General features: G+C 39.3%; 1 protein-coding gene across 3 annotated transcripts; it reads right to left on the reverse strand.

Moving 5' to 3' along the window:
• Window positions 1-269: 269 nt before the first annotated feature.
• Window positions 270-24364, reverse strand: LOC108087590. 3 transcript variants are annotated; one of them, XM_043207372.1, is made up of 11 exons: window positions 23632-24362; window positions 13248-13547; window positions 11776-12814; window positions 11612-11708; window positions 9166-10081; window positions 8383-8895; window positions 7896-8003; window positions 6424-6732; window positions 6188-6340; window positions 4452-5549; window positions 270-4270 (listed from the first exon to the last, which is right to left on the reverse strand). In XM_043207372.1, exons 3-11 carry the CDS (start codon window positions 12421-12423, stop codon window positions 4210-4212), a joined length of 3903 nt encoding a protein of 1300 aa, XP_043063307.1. In that variant the 5' UTR covers window positions 12424-12814; window positions 13248-13547; window positions 23632-24362; the 3' UTR covers window positions 270-4209. The 3 variants fall into 3 exon arrangements, with proteins under 3 accessions (XP_043063307.1, XP_043063308.1, XP_043063309.1); XM_043207373.1 differs by lacking the exon at window positions 13248-13547 and having other exon boundaries at window positions 23632-24364; XM_043207374.1 differs by lacking the exon at window positions 7896-8003 and having other exon boundaries at window positions 23632-24361.
• Window positions 24365-24454: the final 90 nt, after the last annotated feature.

Raw genomic sequence — 24454 nt, forward strand, 5'->3', positions numbered from 1 at the left:
ATATATATTCCTAATTTTAATTCCTAACATATTTCTCGCCACGCACTATGTTTTGATAACAATATCTATTTTTGCAAATTAAAAATTGTTCCAAAACTATAAGGTTTATAAACCTTAAAACAAATAATATTTAAAAGGTTGAAGCAAATTTTTCGATTTTTAAAATACAAAGAAATAAAACAGGTATACCTTTTCGAAGTCTGGTTCTCGTTCTGAAAAGAAGATTTCCAATCCATTTGGGTTATTGAATGTTATTAAAACAACGCTTACATTTTCGTCACTTGAATATTTATTGTACTTCATTTAAATCATTTTGTATTTGAATTTTTTTTACATACTTTTATGGTTTTAATTTCATCAGCATAATTCAATAATATATATTTTTGTATAGTATAATAATTTTATAACACGTTTTTCTGCACTGTGCAAATAATTTTCCCATCAACTTCTATTCAATTTGCGAATTTCCTTTTAGTTATTTGCGTGATGGAGTGTTGATATTCAATTTTCCTTGAATTCTTTAGTACAGTCTACATTAAATTGTTTTACATTTGATTTTTTTTTTACCGACTAACATTTTTGTTGTATATTCTTTTTTGTGTTTTTGTTTTTCTCAAAATAATTCATGTTTTTAACACTTTTATAATAGTATAAGCTGTATACACTTATAGTAAATGACTTGAATACATAATAACAAACGCCTCGGTTACACTCTTCACAACTGTATTCATGACCCAGAATTTACATGGCGTTACTAAAAGCTCTGGAATCTTATGTATTAAGCATATTGTTTTGCGCATTCCTGTTCTCTAATCAGTGATATGAGCACTAATTATCCAGAAATTAAAGTAAATATTTGTAGGGCAATGCTACCCACCTGTCGCGTGAAGTAGTACGTACTTATGTAATTTATTAAACATACATACATTAGTTATCGAATTCTGTTTTGTTTATTATCAAAATGGCGCTGTGGCGGCTTAATCTCTTCATCGGACCCTTTATGGTATTTTAGTTCTATATTTACCCGGCACTCAAAAAATCATATATAATACAGTTAAATAAACATTTTTGCTTTTAAAGTATAAGTTTGGTTAGAATTTAAACATTCATTATTAAAACTAAATCGCTCCAAAAATCATAAATACTGTACTGATTGGTAAAACAAAATTTTTGAAATGAATATTTCTATTCAAGCAATGAACATCTTCATATGCATGATGGATTTAAAAAAAGGAGAGGATATATGTAATATTTTGCAATTAAATTGTAAGCCATAAATTAACTTGGTTTTTTTTTTAATGTCTAAGAGCCAACAGATTAAATAAACGGTAACATATCGTATTCATTTGTTACCTTATTAATTATTATATAATAACAGTTTATTTAATTGGCTTAGTGTTTTGTCATTTTATTGAATCAGTAAATAAATGGGATGCAGGTTTTTTGAGTACCGGGAAAAGTAAAGTCGACAGCCGCTCTTGTTTAATATTTAGTAAAGATTTCTGTTTCGGCAAGGATCCCATAAATATGTATGGGAACACGTAGTATAAGCAATTAAAAGATATTCACCATTGACTACTCAAAACATTCGGAACTTTTTCTTGCGATTTGCGATAAAGTAATTCATATCTTGCCTGCGTTTAAATTTTGTTGTAAACTCTTAATAAACTATTTTTTTTTGGCATATTTGACTTACAACAACGGTAATACAAAAAAGTAAATGTACATAAAAAACAACAACAATACAATTTTCCTCCGCATTTACTACAACTTCTTTGGTGTTGTTCTAAAAGCTGCTATTATATTTTGACAACAATTTGAAACTATTGCTGCTGCTGATCTTATTTATTTATTTATTTCTTTATTTATTTATTTATTTTTTAACTCTTTAATTGCTCGGCTCGCATTAAGCAAAGTTAACGGTGGTTTCATGTACATATTTTGTACGCACGCCCTACACTCGGCAAATCGTCCCTATATCTCTATATACTCGGTATGTACCCCTCGGATTCGTAATATCTATGCAACATTTTGCTTTGATTTGCTTAGGTTTTCGGCATTTAACTCGCTTCTTGGTACATTTTGGTACATATCGTTATACAGTTTTTTGGTTTTGGTTTTATTTTTGGTTTTGCTTTTGCTTTTGTTAATTGAAGTAGTTGAAAAATGTATTTGTTTTTTTTTAGCATAGAAAGCACAAAGAGAATTCAGAGACATCCCATATAAAGATTGTTTACCAGCAAAACGGGCATCGACAGTAAGTAGCTAATTCATATGCACAATGAAAATAGAAATATACTTAGATTGTAATAGTTCTTCGATAAGTTAATCTTCTTTCGATTCATATAAAGGTATTAGTCGCGAACAACCAGGATTTCATCTTAATTTGATTTTCTAATCATTTTGGTTTTTGTTAAGGTTAACACGTTCGAATGGAACAGTAATTTGATCTTAAAGATGCGGGCCATCACGGTTCACTTCCATCGATGTTGGTTTTTCTTTTTCTTTTTTTGGTTTTTTTTTATTTTTTTTTGCTTGTTTGTTTTTAGTTGTTAGTGTTATACAGCATAGCTCGATTTCTGCGATTGTTTGGGCGGGCAGCTCAATACATTTTTCTAGTCAAATAGAGAAAATTACTAAGTAGTCATAGGACGTAGTTTATAATCTAAAACGCACAAGTTATTGGCGCAAGTTAGTTTCTTTTAAAAACAAACTTAAGACTTTCTGGGTTAATCTATTCCAGGAGAAATCTAAACTTTGGTGGCACAGAATTTTAAAAATCGGTTTATTTAGTTATTAATTTTTTAGCTTGTGTTTCATTTTCACTGCACATTTATTAGGGGCTCGTGAGTTTTGGCATGTCCACGTGAAATGAAACGAATATTAACTATTAAAGCGAGAAATAAACAAAGCAAAAAATAAAGGCTATCAAATGGAAACTACTTGCGCTTTAACTTGTGCATTTAATTATCCAAGGGACATTTTGGTAAAATGTTTTTGTGAGTGACGACTGGCTGCGGCTGAATCGAAAAAAGAGAAATAAGTATTAGTTTATAGGCCATGTCACATCCGCATTAAGACTTTGTACTTCTAGTTGAATAAATCAGGGGCTTTTGAGTTGGCAAAGGGCGTTTAGTGCGCAAACAGATCTTCATCACAATTTTAAATAGCATAGGTTGGTATTGTCCCCATTATTGACCGCCAATCGCAGGTTTCTTTCTTGTTTTTTTTTTTTTTTTGTTTTTTGTTTAGCTCAAGGCACCTTTAAAACAATTTGGGTATTCTAAATAATAATTTGCCCATTACCAACATCCCTGCCTATAGGTAAAATTTGCACAATTTTATGTTTGGGTTTTTTTGTTTTTATGTTTGTTTTTCTTTGTTTTTGTTTTTGTTTTGGGGGAACTAAGAAGTCATGTGGCTATCGCAGACATTTTGTGCTAATTCAAGTTTGACCTAACTTTATTGTACAATCAGGGGGCTATTTATTATCGGTCTTGGCTTGTTAAGACGGTTGAGACGGTTGAAAGGGGGGCTATATATAATATGTAGCTTCGAGAATAAACTATGGAAAATGGTTCTTCTTATGCGCAGAAAGATCATATACATTGTATACATTAGAGTAGGTTGTATCTGTCGCCGAATCTAAGCTCCGTTTCACTTATCGTTTTTTACAACTGATCAGAAGGCGGCATTCTTCGACTGGAGTTAGTTCAACTTTTAACGCATTATTGTGCATTTCATTTAAACGATTCTCTCTTGTTCGTAATTCTAGTTAGCCATAGCCACTTCGTTTGTTTTTTAGTTATTTTTTGTTTTGCTTTTTGTAAATAAGTATGTACGTCTGTAGATAAAGTATATATATATATATACTCATTTAAATGAAATGTATATATATATATATATTCATTTTTGATAGCGTTCGTAGACCGTTTGTGTTTTTTTTTTCTGTTAGTTTATATTGAAATTTTCAGCAATAAACCACTGCGCCTCGTTGGGTTTGGTGGTTTCAAGAACATGAGAAGCGTTTAACATTTACATATACACTCAATTATTGAAATACTTACATTTACATAATATGTGTTGCATGTACGTATTATATAATAGATACTCCGTATAATAAACTTAGCTACCCATGCCCTACTACTTCTTGTATGGCTTCCGTTTCAGCAACTTGTTGACCACCGTCTTGAACAGATTTGGCTTTATTCATAAGTATCCCAGTGTGGCGTACGTCTTCACGAAGGTGCCGTCGTTGGTGGTGACGTTTCTACAGCGGAAATGTAAAATGTAAAATGTATAATATATATGAAATACAGTCGAGTCCCGATAATTCGAAATGGCAAGGGGATCACTTTTTTTACGAATTAGACGGGAATTCGATTTATCAATCGCGATTTTCGATTTAGCGGGGTACGAATTATCGGGATTCTACTGTATTATATACTAACTCATCTTCCCAGGGACACACGGCATTGTGATCAGTATCCATGCTGCTGCTGCCGCCGGCTTTATCCTTTTCATCCTGCGAGCTGCTAAGTTTCTTGCCCTCCGCATTCCGTTTCTTGCGCCTCTTGCGCGCCTCTTCGTTGCTGGAAGTGGGCGTGGCCGTGGCCGAGGAGCACGTCGCCGCCACCACCATCGCTGCCGTCGATTCCCTGCTAGGTGGCGCCACCTCGCACGGCTCATCGTCCACCGTGTCCACATCCAGTTCGGCCAGTGGCGCCATCGAGGGGGCAGGAGTCGGAGCAGGCGGTATGTAGCCAACGTCTATGCTGTCGAAGTCGTCGACCGCATCCTTGGCATCGCTGCCGAACTGCAATCCCTCCTGGTACTCGTCGGTGGTGGGTGAGAGTTCGTCGAGAACCGGCGCATCCATTTCGCCGGCCTCCCGCTCTCTTTCGTCCGCCAGCAGGGAATCCTCGGTGGTGGTGGTGGCCATCAGATCCAATTGATCGACTTGTTCCTGGTCCACTCCACTGATGGCTCCTCCTGCTATTGTTGCTCCTCCTCCTGTTACTGCTGCAAACTCAGCGGAACCGGGTGTAATCACTTCCAGTTCCAGGACTTTGATGGTGGGCGGACTTCCTGGTTCTGTGTGGACACCACCACCAACACCACCACTAATGCTGCTGCATTCCTGTTCGATCAGCTCGATCTGGACCTCCTTCACAATGGCCTGCTGCATCTCGTTCGGCTGCGGAGTTAGCGGATCGGGCGGCTCTGTCGCGGCGATCGTGGCCACCTGGTCATCGGACTCGGACTCTCCCGGTGGCGGTGTGATCTTGGTTATGGGCGGCGGGGTCTGCGTGGGGGTGGGTACTACCAGCAGCGGCAGCTCCGTGGTCGAGGACTCGCCAAGGGACAGCTTGTTCAGCTCCTCCTCCAGCTCGGCATCCACATCCGATCCGGATGGCGGATCCTTGGCAATGACCGAGCCACTTCCGTAAACGGCACTGCGCGCTTGTAGTGGTGCCGACCTGCTGGCGATCACAGTGGGTGAGGAGGTGGTCGTCGGCGTCCTTCCTAGCTGGAAGTCCGGAGTACAGCTGGCAATAAACAGCAAATGGGAAACCCTTTAGATATGGAACACATACCACATCACTCATAATTTAAGGACCTAATGAGACTAGAGTCCTACAAAAGTGCCTTTGGTTTCAAATCGGAAAAGTATTGTTTAAGGGGCTTATGCTAATCATTACAAAAATTAAGGTTCTTAACAGTAACAACAAATTATTAACCAATAAAAATTAACCTATATTTATGTATATATTTGTAATATAGAATTGACTAGTAAGGTTTAAGGTTATAACAAATCATATATGTATAGCTTTGGACTTGGTTTACCATTTTAAAAACATTCAAAAATTGTTGCATACTGCAAAGGGTATATTTTCCTGAATTCAAGTGATACAATTAAGCCAGGTTTTTACACAAGAAAGGAGTGTGATTGAAACTGATTTCCAACCAACGGACTGTGAATTGGTTAAATTAACTAATTTAAATCAATAGAACTGAAATAAATTTACTAGAGCTTGAAATGTTCTGTTTTTGATATATAATATTATATTTGGAGTAAGCAACAAGTTGATCCATTTCAATTTTCATGGCTTACTGAAAACTTTTCTACATTATTTCAACTTTGATTGCACTTAAGGAGGAGTTCCATTGAAAACCCAGTGCTTACCTTGGTGTAAATGACACCGATGCCCGGCGCTGCTCCTGGAAGTTGGGAATCAAACGCTTGACGCCCGCTTCGCCACTGTCCACGGTGTTCTGGTGGCGAATGCCCAGGTTCCGCTGCATCCGCTCGTTCACGTCGCTGTTGTCCGAGGAAGTGCTGCGCATTGAAAGGTTGGTTTGGGTTACTGGCTTGGCCGAAACTTCGCTGGCGAAGCGTCCGTGGGTGAGTGGTGCGCCTACCTATTCAATCGCAGTGGTGTTGCCTGACCGGCGGTGCCTGAGATCTTCGCTGGTCCGCCTGCTCCGATGGCCGGAGTGGAAACCGCCGGCGATGCCGGCTCTGTGGTGCCACCAGCACCACCACCACCACCACCATCCAGATCCCAGGGACACACGGATAGCTTCACAGGCGGCGGTGCGGCTGGCTCCTCGGCAGGATCGTCCCACGGGCAAACGGAACTGCTGGCCGCCGCTGCCACAACCAAGGCTGTGGACGACGCTGTGGACTCCGTGGTCTCCAAGGCGGTGGACTTCGTCTTTGGCGTTTCTCTGCGGGTCAGCACACATATAATATATATAAAAGAAGAAGGCATTAGAACCATTTGCCAGTGGAAGCCTGGTCTTTACACTTAGACGGTGTTCAAAAGGAATGCTGGTGTTTAACACTTAAGACTTACATATACTCGAATGCAATATGTACAATTGGTAACAGAAAAGGGTTTTAAGAGGCGCATGGGGAAAAGCATCCGAAAACAAACAGTCAAATCGGCCATGGTTTTGTTTTATATTGTTTTTTTTCGAGTACAGAACAGTAGAGAACACACACAATAGAACAACAGCAAACATTCGAGCATAGGAACGATTGAAACTATATTCGGAGACAGTTGTTAGAGTCAAGAAAAGAGGCGGATCGCAGCAGTGACAGTCAGTGGTGATATATAGAGCCCGAGGGCAACTAACAATTCGCTTGACAGATGACAGGAAACAACAGGTGGGTTTGCCAAAGTCGGGGAATCCGACTTTTAGATATCCGGTACTCTACTAGTAAAAAAAGAAGTTTCACTTCAAAAGGAACCTTTCAAAACAGTTCGAGATTTTAAAACCACTTTAAAGGGCGTCTAAAAGTATGCTATACATTAATTAGGAATTATATATTGAGTGTCTCTAGAGGTTCCCGTATAGAACTAAGGTTTTCTCTTTGATTAGTCGGTTTGGACGGGCTGAGATCAGCATTAAAAGAGTTAAGAATTCGGACTATTATTTCTCCGCGAAAGACCGAAGTACCGGTTATAAAAAAAGTTACACAACAAGTCAATTTACAAAAGAATTTGGTGTCGCCCGTTCCCCAGAAATTGTAAGACATCCTTTCGTTTTAAATAACTTTCTTTTAAGAAATAGATGCCAAGAGTCTTTATTACAAGATACCCATTAGTTTTAACTGAATCAATAGTCTTTCCAGGCTTTCAAATTAAATTCAAAGACCTGTTAATCGTCTTCAAAATCGGGTAGAAAAGGCGACAAGGAGAGAGAAACAGAAGGCAGTAACTGAAGTTTTGGGAGGTTTTACTTTGTATTTGGGACTAGGGCACAGATCGAACGATGAGAAAAACAGATGGAGAGATTAAACTAGCAATACGGTTTTGGGTTTGGAAAGATTGTGTGTGGTACAAGTGGTAAGCGTTTCGCAAAACCAATCAATAAACATGTCTTACGGAAGTGCCTGCAAACTACTTTCGCGATTCCCGTAGGCCGCATATATCCCAATATCCATGATCGCCATGTGGCGCTGTGGCATATCGCCTCGATAAATTGAATCGCTACTGCAGTGCGTGTGTGACGTATGACATATATGATATATAGTAATCAATTGTTATAGTATCGATTGTTCAATTGGGTATCAGGTTGTTTGTTTTTATTCTCGTTTTTTCTTTTCTTTTTTTTTTTTGGTTGGGGTCTCGTGCGCATTGTGAAAAAGTTAGTATATATATGTTGAATGTTGAAAACTAAAAGCTTTGTCAAATAAAAAGACGATGTATTTAGATTGGCTCTTTCGCTTTTTTTTTCATTCGAATTTCGAGTTCAGGCAAATGAAACGTGGCGAAAAATCATTAGAAAATTAGCTCGCTCAATAAAAATAAAATATAATTTGAAAACTGACTCACTCACACCTCTTCCTGCCGTCCGAAGATCTTTACTTACCTGAAGGGAATTTCGCTGAGATTGCTCTGGGAATGAGAGTGCGGTACCTTGGACCCGGCATCCTTGTTCACCCCAATCACGGCCAGCTCGTGAGCGGATCCCGTCAGGCTGCGATCACTGCCACGTCGGCGTGCCAAATTCCCGGGCGGCGGTGCCTGCATCATCGAACAGCTGCCGGAGGAGGTGCCTCCGCCACCTGGTCCCTTGGCCGCATCCCCCAGGTTCGGTTGACTGCTCAGCGCCGCCGTCATCTTCTTCTTGGCTCCGCTGACGCCGCCGAAGTTGAAGAAGCGCTTCTTGTACGACGGCTGGATCCCGGTGTCCAGGAGGCGCTTGTAGTGCTCCGAGCGGATGAAGCGCGGATAGCAGTCCTTCTTCAGCAGCAGCATGTATATGTGCTCCGAGGCCGAGTCGAAGGTGAATCGCGATGGGTTCTTCAGGCCGCGCAGCACGCTCTCCATTGTCTTGCCATCAATGTTGATTTCGCAAGGGGCTCCGGGCTTCAAAAACTCCCTATAAAATATATGATAAAAGATATGAGATTAAAAGATTAACAAGATAATGTATGCGAAAGATAGAAACTAGATAGAAATCAGGAATGGTTTAGATTGGTAATAAGCATTAAGGCTATGCTCAACTGAAAGATATATTATATTATATATATTATATTATATTATATTATATTATATATATTATATTATTTTATATTATATTATATTATATTATATATATTATATTATATTATATTATATTATATTACTAGGTTTTAACAGGAACACTCACTCGTAGATCTCGTTGACCTTCCGCGCCACCTGCGAGTGGGCAGATCGACGCAGCCGGTTGACCGCGATCCAGAAGCGGATGTTCTCGTGCGAGTACTCCTTCTCGAGGAACCCGGTGAACTCCTGCAGGCCAGTGGGATCCGAGACGAGCTCCTCGATGGAGATGGCCCAGCGCTTGACCCGCTTCTCCGTGGGAATGTCGACAAAGGTGTTGTTCAGCTGCCAGAAGGTGATGTCCTCGGTGACCCACGGATTGGAGGGCAGTGCCGGCTGCAGAAAGAAATCGTATTCGGTGAAGGTCTCCGAATAGCAGACCAGCGACTCGCAGGCCTGCGACATCTTCATCCTGGTGCGATTCAGCGACTTGGCCAAGTAGTCAACGTCGCGCTGCATGTCATCGACAGTCTTTTTTTTGTTCGGCTTGAGGCCCTGGCGATCCCGCGACGGCACTGGACAGGGCTCCAGCGGCGTGAACTGGCCAGGGGGTGGACGGTGGACCCGCCAGTAGGCCCGCTCCTGCGAATCGCCCACGATCTTGTCGCCCTTCTTGCGCTCCTTGGCCAGGCGCACCTGCTCCTCCGCCTGCATCGAGATGAAGTCCCACTTGCCCTTCAGGTTCTTGTGCAGCGATGCCAGCGCCTCGGCCTCGTAGTCCTCGAGGGCGTGCCGCTGCTTGTTCCGCAGCGATCTCTTGGCCAGGTAGATGGCGTACTCGACGTTGTCCGGCGCCTTGTGCTGCCACGGCCAGTAGTAGGGCGTCTGGAAGCGGTACAGCGACGAGTCGTCCTTCACGGTCAGCGTCTTCGAGTCGTTCACCGGGAAGAAGTAGCCGTGCAGACACAGCTGGTTGGCAATGTTCAGGGCCTCCGACTCCTCGATTTGCAGGCGGTCCATCAGCCACTCAATCAAATCGTATCCTGAAAGATAGCGGAAGTGTGCTTGAATCAGCTTTAAAATGGTTTTTTAAAAGTATATTTCGTTGCAATTCGTTGCTGACTTATATGATTTCGTTAGGGTTCTTCATTCGTAGAAGTTTCATGCAAGTTTATTCCATTGGCAAAAGGTTTGAATAAGTAGGGGAATGTTGTCAGGGTTGGGCCATTTTTTGACCTATGTCCATAAGTTCTGAACGAATGACAATTCAGAATAAGTTTATACATTTTTGGAAAGGTACAAGCAAGAGGTTCACCAAAAATAGAGAATAAAAAAACAAAAACAAAAAAAGTTATAGGCGTTTGAAAAAAAAAATGTAGTCAGCGTTGGGCCATGTAGTCAGGGTTGGGCCACCTTCAGAAAATCGTTGACAATATCGTAACGTGGTGGAATAAAATTTAATTCAGGTAAATCTGACATAATTTTGTTCATTTATTTAATTATTTGGGATTACAGTCAATATCAAATTATTCAGAGTTGTTTTTTCCTTTGTAGCGAGAAACACTAAAGAAATAGATAAAAATGATTCATCTTCTTTCAATCCATCGAAATATATTTTTAAGGAAATCTATTTAATTTATTTTGCATATTTTTGCTACAAAAAACTTAAATATTACAACAAAAATCGAAAATACACGAAAAAACAAATTTTGATGGCCCATGCCTGACTACAAAAGTGGCCCAACCCTGACCACATGCGGTATTAATCTATTATGGTATGATATAGCCAAACTATATCTATCAATGAAACTATATCTTAGTATTTTGTAATATAACACCTATATAACGTATTTTTATGCTCACTTTGCGGATGACATGTTGTAATCTTGTGTTATTCCACCTTTTCGGACAGATTAAAAAAACTTTTTCGAGCACTTATTTTTCACAGGACAACGACACGTAGAAAAATGAAATCCCGAAATAAGTAGTCACGTGGAAAGTTTCGAGTGACCGATAGAAGTTTCTAAAGACCCACAAACAGAAGGTACTAGAACGAATATTCGAAATATTGAGATGACCCAACGCTGAAAATGGTCCAACCCTGACAACATTCCCCTACATACAAGATTCTATGACTTAGGAAGTTGGAATATTGAAAGTCTTTAATTTTAAATGTCAATTGTGAGTTTTATTACTTGCAGCACTTGAAAGCAACCCTCATAAGAATAACATTTATTGGAAAGAATCATAATAACCATTTCCTTTTCCTCAAGATTTATGAAGACTTTGACATAATGAAAACAAGATTTTATATGAACTCATTTTATCCCTATTCTTCTTATTAATTAAGGCACAAGATGGTAAAGGATATCGAATCTTGAATGCATTTCAATATATAAGAATATAAGCCTATATACTATCTGTTTGTGAATATTTTTATTTAAAATATCAAAAACAATGTTTTACTTGAATTCAAGATTATTATAGCAATCTTACTCTGCTACTCACTTCTTTCTTCTATTTTTTTTTATATACTTGGAGTACTGAAAATAGGGCTTCCCCAGCCAACTTACCCATAAACGCATATGGTATGGATGTGAGGAACATTTTCTGCTGCCTGACGGGCACGCCGTGTTCCTGATCCTGCATCTCGCGCACCAGCATTTCCATCTAATGGAGTACGGAAATATATATACAATATAGTTCTATTATTAGGAATGGAGTACAGTGAACGCACCTTATCGAAGGCCATGGGTCGCGACAGCTTCTCGATGGCCTGCTGCTGGCTGCCACTGCCAGAACCGATGAGTCCCCCTGATCCCGCGGCCATGGATATGGAGCCATGATGCTGATGGTGGGTCACTGGAACTGCAACTGAGGTTGCGGCGGCGGTGGCGGCGGCGGGATGTGACGACGGATGGTGGTGGTGCGGCTGCTGCTGCAGGTGGTGGTGACCCACCGAGCTGCCACTGAAGGCGGTCGCCGCCTGCGTGGTGGCCGAAATGGCCGTGGCGGTGGAGGCCAGGGCGGGACTGCTGCCGCTGTTCGCATTGCCGCTGCTGCTGCTCGTTGCACCACCCGTGGTGGCACCTCCACCGGTGCTGGCATTGTTGTTCCCGCCCGCCCCCGATGGGGACAACTGTTGCATCGCCTGCAGAACGGCATGCGGCTGGAGGCTCAAGCTCGTTGGCTTACTGGGCTGCGTTGCCGTTGCCGTTCCACTTGGTTGTGGATTAGCCGTTGTTGTTGTTGCTGTTGTTGGGGGAACTCCTGCTCCTGATGGGTGAGCTGGTGTGGCAACCACGAGGGGCACAAGGGCCGACGACTGATTGCGCAGCACCAGTTGCCTGTCCCTGTCCGGTGGCAGACCACCGGGTGGTTCCATGACCGACCGCTTTGCCTGACCGCTCTAAGGTCCCGTTAGCGGACCTCGCCGGTCTCGCCGGTCTTCCCGGTCCTGGTGGAGCTGCTCCTCCTCCTCCCTCCTCCCCTGATCCTCCTTACCTCTGATAGTCCAACGGAGGGGGGAAAAGAGTCCCGGTTCGGGGTGGTTCGATATCAAAGTTGATGCCTTTGATTGTTTGCTTTCATTTACGCGCTCCTCGACTGCTGAGAGTATCGGTTCGCCTCATGGTCTCTGGAACGCGCTTCTTGTTTGTAGCCACTAAATGAAGTACTCGGTGAAAGTGTCCTATTTCTAAGTTGTGTGCGTTGCGTTGCGTTTCCTTGTTGCAGTTATCCGAATTCCATCATGTCCTTGTGTATGGAAATATTTGCTGAAAATAGTTCATATTTAATTACGAATTACCTTCAATGCTATTTTAAGGTGCGAAATGATTGCATTAAAAAAGTCGCTGCTAATAAAGTTACATTTAATTGTCGTGTGCGAAATTGTTAAGCAAATTATTTGCCTGTTTTCATTGACATTACTTCTCGTTTTCAATTACACTGGCAGCCACTTTTTCAACCATAATTAAATCTCTCCTAATTATCATGGGCTGCCTTTTTCAATGTTTGCGAATTTAATTGAATTTGCGCAATACCAAGGGTATTAATTAAGAGCAGCTCTGATTAAACGCACACAAAAACTGCAGTGAATGAAATAGTATCTTTTGGATGGACCTTAACCTTAGGCTGCAGAATTTGTTTACCACGGAAATAGCCGTGCAGCAGGCGGTTAGCACATCATCATCATTATAAGGAACTTACAATGTTTCATGATTCGGTCGGGTCGGCTGGCTGGCTGGCTTGCTGGCTGGCTGGCTGGCTTCTCGTTTCCTTCCGTTAAAGGTTACGCCCCCAATAACGCCGGCGAAGCCCTGCTTGAGTGCCCCTTTTCTCGGCCAGCTTCCTTCAGCAGCCACCGCAAGACGCTGAATGGATGCTCAAATTGATTGGGGCTCCTTTTACTTCTTCCATCCATATATAGCACGCTTTCATGGCCGCCACCCAGTTAGGGGCTGGCCTTCCCTTCGCAGCTCCTTAAGCGCGGAGCGTGCAGGTGAAAACCTACAAGAGACCATTTCAACTTGAGTTTCAGTCAGTTCTTCAATGCATTTCTGTGTGTACATTATTCGGTTTAAGGCAGTTTTTCTTTTAAGCAGTAGGACTATTTGTTTTAAATGACAACACTTCCCATATAAATCAAAATATAAACAAAATAGGTAAAGTAGTTTGTTTGCATTTATACTCTTTTTATATCCAAGTGGAAGGTCCTATAATTTGATGGAAAATATGTAATCCATCATATGTATAAATCTATAGTAAATGAAACATAAAAATCCATTGAATACGATTTTTAAATTTTACATAATTTCAATTTAAAATTGAATCTGCTTAAGGTTTCATTGCTTTAAAAATAATGAGACAGATTTCTGGGATAGTTTGGAAATTCTCTTATACCGAATACTATATCTTCAAGGGTATCTGCATTTCTGTTTGGCAAAGCTATCTTTATTTTTTTCGTTATTTGTTTGTGCGTGCCCGCCGCGAACTTGTGTAACCATTTTGTCATTAACACACGCACTTTGCCCTATCGACCTCTTTCCGTTTTAGCCAAGTATAGTAAAGGCAGTGGTAGAACTAGAAGTAGAAGTAGAACCGCTTGCGTGCGACTCGAATGTGCCAGCTCTACTGGGCGTCCTTTAATGATAGCATTTAAAAATATAACAAAGACCGCCTGCCTACCAAGTGTTGGACTAACAACGACACCAAAATATGGTTTACACCGGAGTTGCAACCAAATAAAGCTAAGATATTGAATAGTCAGTTTGGGAGATGGCTTTAAGCATTTTAAAGGCACTTTCACGAGCGAATGGATTCCTGCTGAGTGGGGCACTTTAAAGTCAATTTGAACATCCGCAGGGCAATCCAATCAATAATGCACTCTCTCCCCGCTGGTTTTCCGCATCGATTCATTCATTTGTCAATCAAGCCGAGCTCATGCAAAGCTTTACTACAGAAGGCGCCGTTCGTACGCAAAGCAAAGCGAGGCAAGGCAAAGAGGGGGGGTCCCTGCCTCCAGCAAATTAAAAAGGATTTAATTAAATTATGTAAGATGTACCCTGTGCTGTTCTGTGCTGTGCTGTGCTGTGCGTACTTAGCGAAAGGCTTTCACCGGCAAACAGCCAACAGCTAACAGCTAAAAGGACAGCCTGGACTTGGGGGTACATACTCGCACAGCGATTTGCCCGCTAACCGGAGACGTTCCGGAAAACGCCGCAGCTATAAAATTGATTATCTTATCCCATTGTTCCGGGGAAATAGTTTAATTTGCAGGCTAAAATAAATTAAAGTAAAAACTTAAGGGGGTTCTTTACTTTAATATCTATAACTTGTTTTAAGAGGTAACACACTAGATATTGCAATACCTCCGCGAATCGCATTGCAAGCCATATCTCACCAGAATTATGGTGTTATAATGGGGTTTACGTGTTTCCTGTCCAGTTTCCAGTATACAGAATATATAGGAACACTGCGTGGGGTGAAACAACGCATTACGTAGAAAGTTTGCTTTACTATATTTAATTTGTTTGGCGAGATTTGCTGTTCTAATTTTGATAAGTAGCGCTGATTTTGTTGGGCTTTTGTTCCTGCTGTTGATACATTCGACCCACCAACAACCTCACCTCTCTTCTCTTTACGGAACCCCTCTCCCAATGCCTCTGCCTCTCCCTCTCCCACTCTCCTCTCCACTCAACGAACGACCTTTGGCGGCGCCTCTCCCCCGCACCCCGCTACCCGCTCCCACGCTTTTTACTCTCTCTTTAAATGTGACTTTTGTCATGCATTTGTCGCAGGCGGCTGCCCTTGTCGTTGTCGTCGTTACTGGGCCGGAAGTTGGTTTCAAACTGTTGGCAAATGAGTTTCCGTTTGCGAGGGAGGTTTCCTGCCTTCGTTATTGTTGTTGTTGTTCTTCTTCTTCTTGTTCTTGTTGTTGACTCTTTGGCTGCCTTTTGGTTTTTTTTTTCTTATTTTTTTTGTTTTTTGTTCATCGCTTGTGTTCCATAGCAGAAGTTTATTAATTTGCTGCACATCGCATCGGTTTTGTCCACTTTTTATTAAATACGCATGTGTATCCAACTATTTTTCGATAAAGTTTTCATCTAGTGGCTCTCCATATTGCTCTGCCCCATTTTTGACTTTCCCCATCATCATTCGGCAAATGACACTCGAGTTCAGGTTGTTATTGACTCTAACTGCAATTGAATTTTATATTGAAAGTGCACATGTGCATTCAACTGTCTTTATCATTCAATAAATTTTTCCCTGATTGGCGTTTTTACAGCGAAAATAAAAATTATTAAAAGCTTTACAGTAAATAAATGTCCTGCACATTGATTTCGTATCTTTTTTATTAAGTACGTATGAGTACCAAACTATATTTCGATCAAATTTTCATCAAGTGGCATTGCATTGCCTCAGCTTTGACTTTCCTCAACATTCGCCAATTGATACTTGAGTTCGGTTTATTTTTGTTGACCATTTAGCTGCCTTTTCTAAAAGCTTGTTACTCAGCTAATGTTCATTTATTTTCTGCGACAGGATTTTATATCTATCTACCTAGTATTTTGCCATTTAAATTCTAAATGCAGCTTTTAAACTATATAGCAGAAGTTTGTCAATGTCCTGCGTTTCTAAACTTTTACGAAATATCCATGTGTAACCCAATACTTGTTAATTTTTGAAAACTTTGTCACTTTATCGAATTTTCGAATTGTTTGTTTAACTCGCCAAATTGTACAAAATTGATGTTTTTGGAACAAATTATAATTGGCAAATTACAGAATAAAACTATTAACTTGCTTTGCTTTGTCCAAAATTTATTAAATATTCAAGTGCAACCAACTATTTTTTAATTTTTGTTATAGTTTTAAACTTATACTTCATGTGGCTTTGACTCGTTTTTGACCGTTTCATATTTAACCATTTAATTAGACTTTAATTTAAGTTTTTAACTTTATTTAGTTTTAGCTGACCCTTTTTGACTTTATTTACCATTTTTCTGCCTTTCTGAAATTTTGTGTTGCTTGTTACATAGTTCATTTGCTGGAATTGAATTTTTTATTAAATACACTTGTGTATCCAACTTTATCATTCCACAAATTTCGGTTTAATTAAAGTTCATACAGAAGAAGAAAAAAGTTGAACAACAAGGTAGCATAAGTTTATACATAAATGTCCTGCACACTGGGTTTGTAAACTTTTTATTAAATATGCATGAGTTCCAAATATTTTTTAATTATGTCTTGTTTTTGACAACTTAATTAACTGTGAAGAAAAGTTTTCGCAACAAATTAAAAATTGCAGCAGAAATTTATTAATTAGCTGCACATTGGTATTTTCCACTTTTGTTAAATAAGCGTATATGTGTAGCCAATTATTTTATAATTTTTGATATAGTTTTTGAACAACCACATCATGTGGCTTGGTCTCACTTTTGAACTTATTATTTTTCACCAATTTCGACTTTAATTGGAGTTTCTGGCTCTTCGCTTGCCTTTTGTTATTTCTGCGTTGCTTGTTGCACAGAAAAGTTGATTAATTAGCTGCATTTCGCTCTTATCCACTTTTATCAAATATGCATGTGCACCCCAAATATTTGTTAGTTTTTTGACAAAATTCTCAACTTCCAACTGGCGTAATTTAATTTGACCTTTAACTATCATTTCGACTTTGGGTGAAGTTTTTGCAACCAATGAGAAATTCTCATAAATAATGAGTAAAAGTTAATGCATTTGCTGCACGTTGGCCATGGTCCTGATATTATTTAATATTATAATTGTTGTTTAAAGTCATCATCTTTAGCTAAATACTTGTTGCTATTGCAGTTTGTTATTAAGTTGAATAGGGCGAAATTAATTTTAATGTGCAGGACATGGTAGTTTTTAACAATTGAATTAGGAATTCAACGAAATATGAATTCATTTTTTAAAACTCTAACGTAAGTTTTTTAAATCTGTTTCCCAAGGGGTTTTTTCCTTGTTAATCGCAAGCGATTAATAGAAATGTTGTATTGCTCTGTAATATACATATGTTATGTTATATTGCTGTCATATTTTCCAAGTCCTTCTATATCATTCGACAACTGGACTTGAAGTTTATGCAGCAAATGAAAAACTGCCAAGAACAATAAACAAATATTCGTTTCGTTTGTCTGGATACACCTGTGGACCTCTTAATAACTGATTGAACAAATAAATAAAGGCTTAATGAGCTGGAAGCTTTGCATGGAAAATATTATACATAAGTACAGCGGCAACCATAAGAACAGGCAGCTGTAAGTTGAAACTAACTACCAATTTGATAATGACATATGCTGCCAAAAAAAACTAGTTTTGTAACTAGCCGCCCAAGTAGGCTGATCTTATCTGCGACCCCAAATTCCTATATTTATTACATTCCCAAGTATGTGCATATGTCTTAGCCAACTTGGCAAAAGGCTTGGGGCACTCACTTTTTTTTTTAAACCTGGCACACACAGCCATGCGATGCAAATCAAGTTTGAAGACGCATATTTAGTCGGATTAAGCAGTGAAGCTTAAAATACTAAACACTGAATTGTGAAGATGCCTACGGCCATGGTTCGCAGTGGTTGGAGATTATCTTTTGCATTGATATTGATTACCATCCCGAGCGGTGCAGTGAAAGTCGCACAGCGCAGTTGATGCGATTACAGCTGGCTGTTGCTGCTGCTGTTGCTGTTGCTGCTGTTGCTGCTGCTGTTGCTGCTGCTGCTGCTGTTCTTGCTGCTCTTGAGTTGCCATAAGCAGGGGGCTTTGTTAAAGGATTACTTTAAGATGCCCCATTGTTTACGTTCTTTTGAGGATTTAATCTTCCCACACATTACTTTGGTCAAGGCCAACGCTGGAACCCTGGCGCAACTGCCTACTACGCCCACCTTGCAAGTTATTTCAAGTGCACCACTGCACCACTGCAGCAGGTCTGTTCCGGAAAGCTTGTCTAATACCTGATTAAATACAAATCCCAACATTTGCATCTTAAACTGGCCTTGATTAGCAAAGCTATGCCCGTTAATCACCGAATAAGAGCCACCTGTGTTGCCCACTATAAAGGACACGAAAAGACAATCAAGTGTTCAAGTGTATACTTAAATTACCTGCTCAAGATGTGTTGTGATATAGTCTTGCTTTATTTTATGTAAATGATATTGCTTCAATGCTTATATGTAGTTTAATAAAAAATGAAATGAACATTAAACATTGAAACTGTTTAAAACACCTTTGTGTCAAATGAAATCGAATTGATTTGAAGTATATTTTTGATCTTCTTGTCATCTGATATGGGCGGCAGGGAACTATTTAAGTGAACACGGCTGTCATAAACAGACATATATATACATACATATGTAGCTGCGATCGCTCCGGCGATTTCCATCATGATCTGGCTGAGTAATTACGCAGTAAATGCGAAAATAACAGCGCCGTGTACACTTGGGCATCAACACTTCCACATTTTGATTTTGCTTTTAGCCAAAATGTTTGTACCCTTTCGAATGGACTATCAATTATTAGGGCTAAGCAGACAAACATTTTTGACCTTCTATAAAATTTGGTTTAGTGATTCGATGTACGTCTTTTGTTTCTCAATTTAAAGCAAATTAAAGACTTTTAATTTCTTTTACACAGAAAGAGTAACAGTCTGTTTCCTATACCCTATAAACACACGCACACATTTCAGAATTTGTTGAAAAATATTTCACGTGCGTACAAGGAAAAGATAAACAAAACCCAAAGTCGATCAAAATGGGATTTGTCTAAAAGGGGCGATACTGAACTCAAATGGAAATTATTGCTAAATTATAAGATGTCATTGCGAATATAAATCCTAGCTAAATGTTATTGATTTGCTGATTTTAAAAATGAATAAACCAAAATTGTTTGTTACATAGTTCATTTGCTGGAATTGAATTTTTTATTAAATACACTTGTGTATCCAACTTTATCATTCCACAAATTTCGGTTTAATTAAAGTTCATACAGAAGAAGAAAAAAGTTGAACAACAAGGTAGCATAAGTTTATACATAAATGTCCTGCACACTGGGTTTGTAAACTTTTTATTAAATATGCATGAGTTCCAAATATTTTTTAATTATGTCTTGTTTTTGACAACTTAATTAACTGTGAAGAAAAGTTTTCGCAACAAATTAAAAATTGCAGCAGAAATTTATTAATTAGCTGCACATTGGTATTTTCCACTTTTGTTAAATAAGCGTATATGTGTAGCCAATTATTTTATAATTTTTGATATAGTTTTTGAACAACCACATCATGTGGCTTGGTCTCACTTTTGAACTTATTATTTTTCACCAATTTCGACTTTAATTGGAGTTTCTGGCTCTTCGCTTGCCTTTTGTTATTTCTGCGTTGCTTGTTGCACAGAAAAGTTGATTAATTAGCTGCATTTCGCTCTTATCCACTTTTATCAAATATGCATGTGCACCCCAAATATTTGTTAGTTTTTTGACAAAATTCTCAACTTCCAACTGGCGTAATTTAATTTGACCTTTAACTATCATTTCGACTTTGGGTGAAGTTTTTGCAACCAATGAGAAATTCTCATAAATAATGAGTAAAAGTTAATGCATTTGCTGCACGTTGGCCATGGTCCTGATATTATTTAATATTATAATTGTTGTTTAAAGTCATCATCTTTAGCTAAATACTTGTTGCTATTGCAGTTTGTTATTAAGTTGAATAGGGCGAAATTAATTTTAATGTGCAGGACATGGTAGTTTTTAACAATTGAATTAGGAATTCAACGAAATATGAATTCATTTTTTAAAACTCTAACGTAAGTTTTTTTAAATCTGTTTCCCAAGGGGTTTTTTCCTTGTTAATCGCAAGCGATTAATAGAAATGTTGTATTGCTCTGTAATATACATATGTTATGTTATATTGCTGTCATATTTTCCAAGTCCTTCTATATCATTCGACAACTGGACTTGAAGTTTATGCAGCAAATGAAAAACTGCCAAGAACAATAAACAAATATTCGTTTCGTTTGTCTGGATACACCTGTGGACCTCTTAATAACTGATTGAACAAATAAATAAAGGCTTAATGAGCTGGAAGCTTTGCATGGAAAATATTATACATAAGTACAGCGGCAACCATAAGAACAGGCAGCTGTAAGTTGAAACTAACTACCAATTTGATAATGACATATGCTGCCAAAAAAAACTAGTTTTGTAACTAGCCGCCCAAGTAGGCTGATCTTATCTGCGACCCCAAATTCCTATATTTATTACATTCCCAAGTATGTGCATATGTCTTAGCCAACTTGGCAAAAGGCTTGGGGCACTCACTCATTTTTTTTAAACCTGGCACACACAGCCATGCGATGCAAATCAAGTTTGAAGACGCATATTTAGTCGGATTAAGCAGTGAAGCTTAAAATACTAAACACTGAATTGTGAAGATGCCTACGGCCATGGTTCGCAGTGGTTGGAGATTATCTTTTGCATTGATATTGATTACCATCCCGAGCGGTGCAGTGAAAGTCGCACAGCGCAGTTGATGCGATTACAGCTGGCTGTTGCTGCTGCTGTTGCTGTTGCTGCTGTTGCTGCTGCTGTTGCTGCTGCTGCTGCTGTTCTTGCTGCTCTTGAGTTGCCATAAGCAGGGGGCTTTGTTAAAGGATTACTTTAAGATGCCCCATTGTTTACGTTCTTTTGAGGATTTAATCTTCCCACACATTACTTTGGTCAAGGCCAACGCTGGAACCCTGGCGCAACTGCCTACTACGCCCACCTTGCAAGTTATTTCAAGTGCACCACTGCACCACTGCAGCAGGTCTGTTCCGGAAAGCTTGTCTAATACCTGATTAAATACAAATCCCAACATTTGCATCTTAAACTGGCCTTGATTAGCAAAGCTATGCCCGTTAATCACCGAATAAGAGCCACCTGTGTTGCCCACTATAAAGGACACGAAAAGACAATCAAGTGTTCAAGTGTATACTTAAATTACCTGCTCAAGATGTGTTGTGATATAGTCTTGCTTTATTTTATGTAAATGATATTGCTTCAATGCTTATATGTAGTTTAATAAAAAATGAAATGAACATTAAACATTGAAACTGTTTAAAACACCTTTGTGTCAAATGAAATCGAATTGATTTGAAGTATATTTTTGATCTTCTTGTCATCTGATATGGGCGGCAGGGAACTATTTAAGTGAACACGGCTGTCATAAACAGACATATATATACATACATATGTAGCTGCGATCGCTCCGGCGATTTCCATCATGATCTGGCTGAGTAATTACGCAGTAAATGCGAAAATAACAGCGCCGTGTACACTTGGGCATCAACACTTCCACATTTTGATTTTGCTTTTAGCCAAAATGTTTGTACCCTTTCGAATGGACTATCAATTATTAGGGCTAAGCAGACAAACATTTTTGACCTTCTATAAAATTTGGTTTAGTGATTCGATGTACGTCTTTTGTTTCTCAATTTAAAGCAAATTAAAGACTTTTAATTTCTTTTACACAGAAAGAGTAACAGTCTGTTTCCTATACCCTATAAACACACGCACACATTTCAGAATTTGTTGAAAAATATTTCACGTGCGTACAAGGAAAAGATAAACAAAACCCAAAGTCGATCAAAATGGGATTTGTCTAAAAGGGGCGATACTGAACTCAAATGGAAATTATTGCTAAATTATAAGATGTCATTGCGAATATAAATCCTAGCTAAATGTTATTGATTTGCTGATTTTAAAAATGAATAAACCAAAATTGTTTTTTAAAGAGGACTCCATATGAAGTCATAACAATGGGATATACATATGTATGTATTTAGATTTTTTTAAATTATTATATTTAAATGAATATATTGGAATGTATCCTTCGAACTGTTTCTTATATATAAACCTATTCCTTTAATTCGAAACAATAAAAATTGTTGACTATATAAACGGGACTGGGCTGTTTGTATTTAAGCTTATTTCTTATATTTAGGGGATCCTTTAAATGTGTTCTTGTGTCTTCTTCACGAAGCATTTTTAAATTATTTTAGACTAAGGTGGAATAAATGCAGTCATTAATCAGATTAATTCGCTGTAGACCTAATCAGTAAGTAAGACAGCTGTTTAAAATTGATTAGGAGGTTTCTTTAAAGATTCAGTTAAGAAAAAGAAAATCTTGAAAAAGTTTTGAGTTTCCTGTCTTTTATCGGTTATTTAACACTGGTTAAAACCACGGTCTTGTAAACAACTTAAGCAGGGCTTTTGATCACATTAAAGAGGCTCCACTGTGGATCGAGTCAACAAACAAGCCGCCGCTCATTTTTACAGACTTTTTGGCCAACTAGACCACTGTCGAGGGGAAATACAAGCTAATAAACTAAAACGGTACAGTATCAGAGAAAGTGCGCCTAGGCGGACTATGTGTGTGCGGGTGCATGTGTGTGTGTGTGGGTGGGCGAAGAGAGAGCTTTGATAGGCGCAAAGATATCAAACACACACACACACACTCCGGTTTTCCTATGGAGGGTATGTAATTGATGATGATTTTCCGAGGATGTCTGTGTGAAACAACAATATCAACAACCAACTTGGACAACAACAACAATTACAGAAAACTTGGGCACAAAACAGTTATTTCACTTTTGCAGTTACAGTCGGCCTAAAATTTAAGTCAACTTTTTAGACTATCGCACACCTTTCGGTGTCGAAATTCGTTTGCAATAATATACAATAAACAAAATCCACCATGTACACACATTTCCGTATTTTTATACAACTGTGTGTATGTACATATTCAGTGGGCAATTAAATATTTACGTCCATCGAGCAGCTGGTTCGCAACTTCTCCCGGAACTCTCACTCTCTTCTCCACACACCATATTGTGTGTTAGTGTGCACACTCACTTACACACACACACTGAATCACACACACAGTAGCGTCTGGGTCAAGTGAAAATGTATTATTTGGCACTTTTTCTCGTTTCAACGTTTCTTTTCTTTCTTTATATTTTCGACATTGTCACTGTCAATGTTAGCATAACTAACGGTGTTCGCACTTTTTGCACACAAACAAATACATTTTTTTTTTTTGCTACCTTATTGCGCTGCTTTTCCTTCGTTTTCGCTTTTCCTTTTCGTTTCTATGTGGCCTTCTCCTTCGTGGACTCTCGCGATTTTCTAACACAAAAAAAAAAAAAGTTTCTGCGTATTCCCTTTCGTTGCACAGCACTCTCACCGAAAATTATGGAAATAATAGGACAAAATCTCACAGAAAAAAAAATTGCATCTTATTATTATGCTTGTCGTATTAGAAATGCAGCACCAATCTCAATCGATTCGAAATTGGAATTGTGTGCGATTGCGAAAATGAAGAGTTCTAGGTAGTATTTCTAGCTGGGGGACTTTCTTGTTATTCCGCCTCGCCAGTTATGTTTCCATGTTTGCTCGATGAGATGTGTGTGCTCCCTGAACCCAAAAAACACCGTCAGCGCGAGCAAACGACGCACGCACGACAAGGACGTCCGCCGCACACGATAGTTTGAGCCAGTGTCCGCGTGTAGGAAAATGGAAAATGGATTTTCCTGCGCCACCAGCAGTTCTCCGATACGAGAGCCAACGAGCGAGAGCAAAGCTAAAGTAAAAACGTGAGAGAATGGCGCCGCCAGAGAGTGTGGGAGAGCGAGCGAGAGCGTCAAGTTTTCCCTATTCGCGCAATTGGGTGGAAAAGCTGCGGTCAGCCCTTTGGCAACGCTGTCGGGAAATTCATTGCCCGCAACCCGCTGGAAAACGAGGGAGCCCGAAACTTTAGCACTGGAACGGGGAGAATCGGCAAGAAAACACAGCTCCTTGTGACTATCGCTTCACCGACCATCTCTATGGCAATTATACTACTCGTTATTGCCAATCTCTAAACTTGAC

Source organism: Drosophila ficusphila, unplaced genomic scaffold (genome assembly GCF_018152265.1).
Source record: "Drosophila ficusphila isolate 14025-0441.05 unplaced genomic scaffold, ASM1815226v1 contig_198, whole genome shotgun sequence".
Taxonomy (NCBI): Eukaryota; Metazoa; Arthropoda; class Insecta; order Diptera; family Drosophilidae; genus Drosophila; species Drosophila ficusphila.

What these genes read in the sequence shown, in the direction of transcription:
- LOC108087590 (XM_043207373.1), bottom strand. Translation starts at nt 12,423, where the DNA reads ATGGAACCACCCGGTGGTCTGCCACCGGACAGGGACAGGCAACTGGTG. An exon ending in AAGGTCAACGAGATCTACGA is followed by an intron (nt 8,896 to 9,165) that starts GTGAGTGTTCCT and finishes TATATTTTATAG; the next exon opens with GGAGTTTTTGAAGCCCGGAG. An exon ending in AGTAGTTTGCAGGCACTTCC is followed by an intron (nt 6,733 to 7,895) that starts GTAAGACATGTT and finishes GCTGACCCGCAG; the next exon opens with AGAAACGCCAAAGACGAAGT.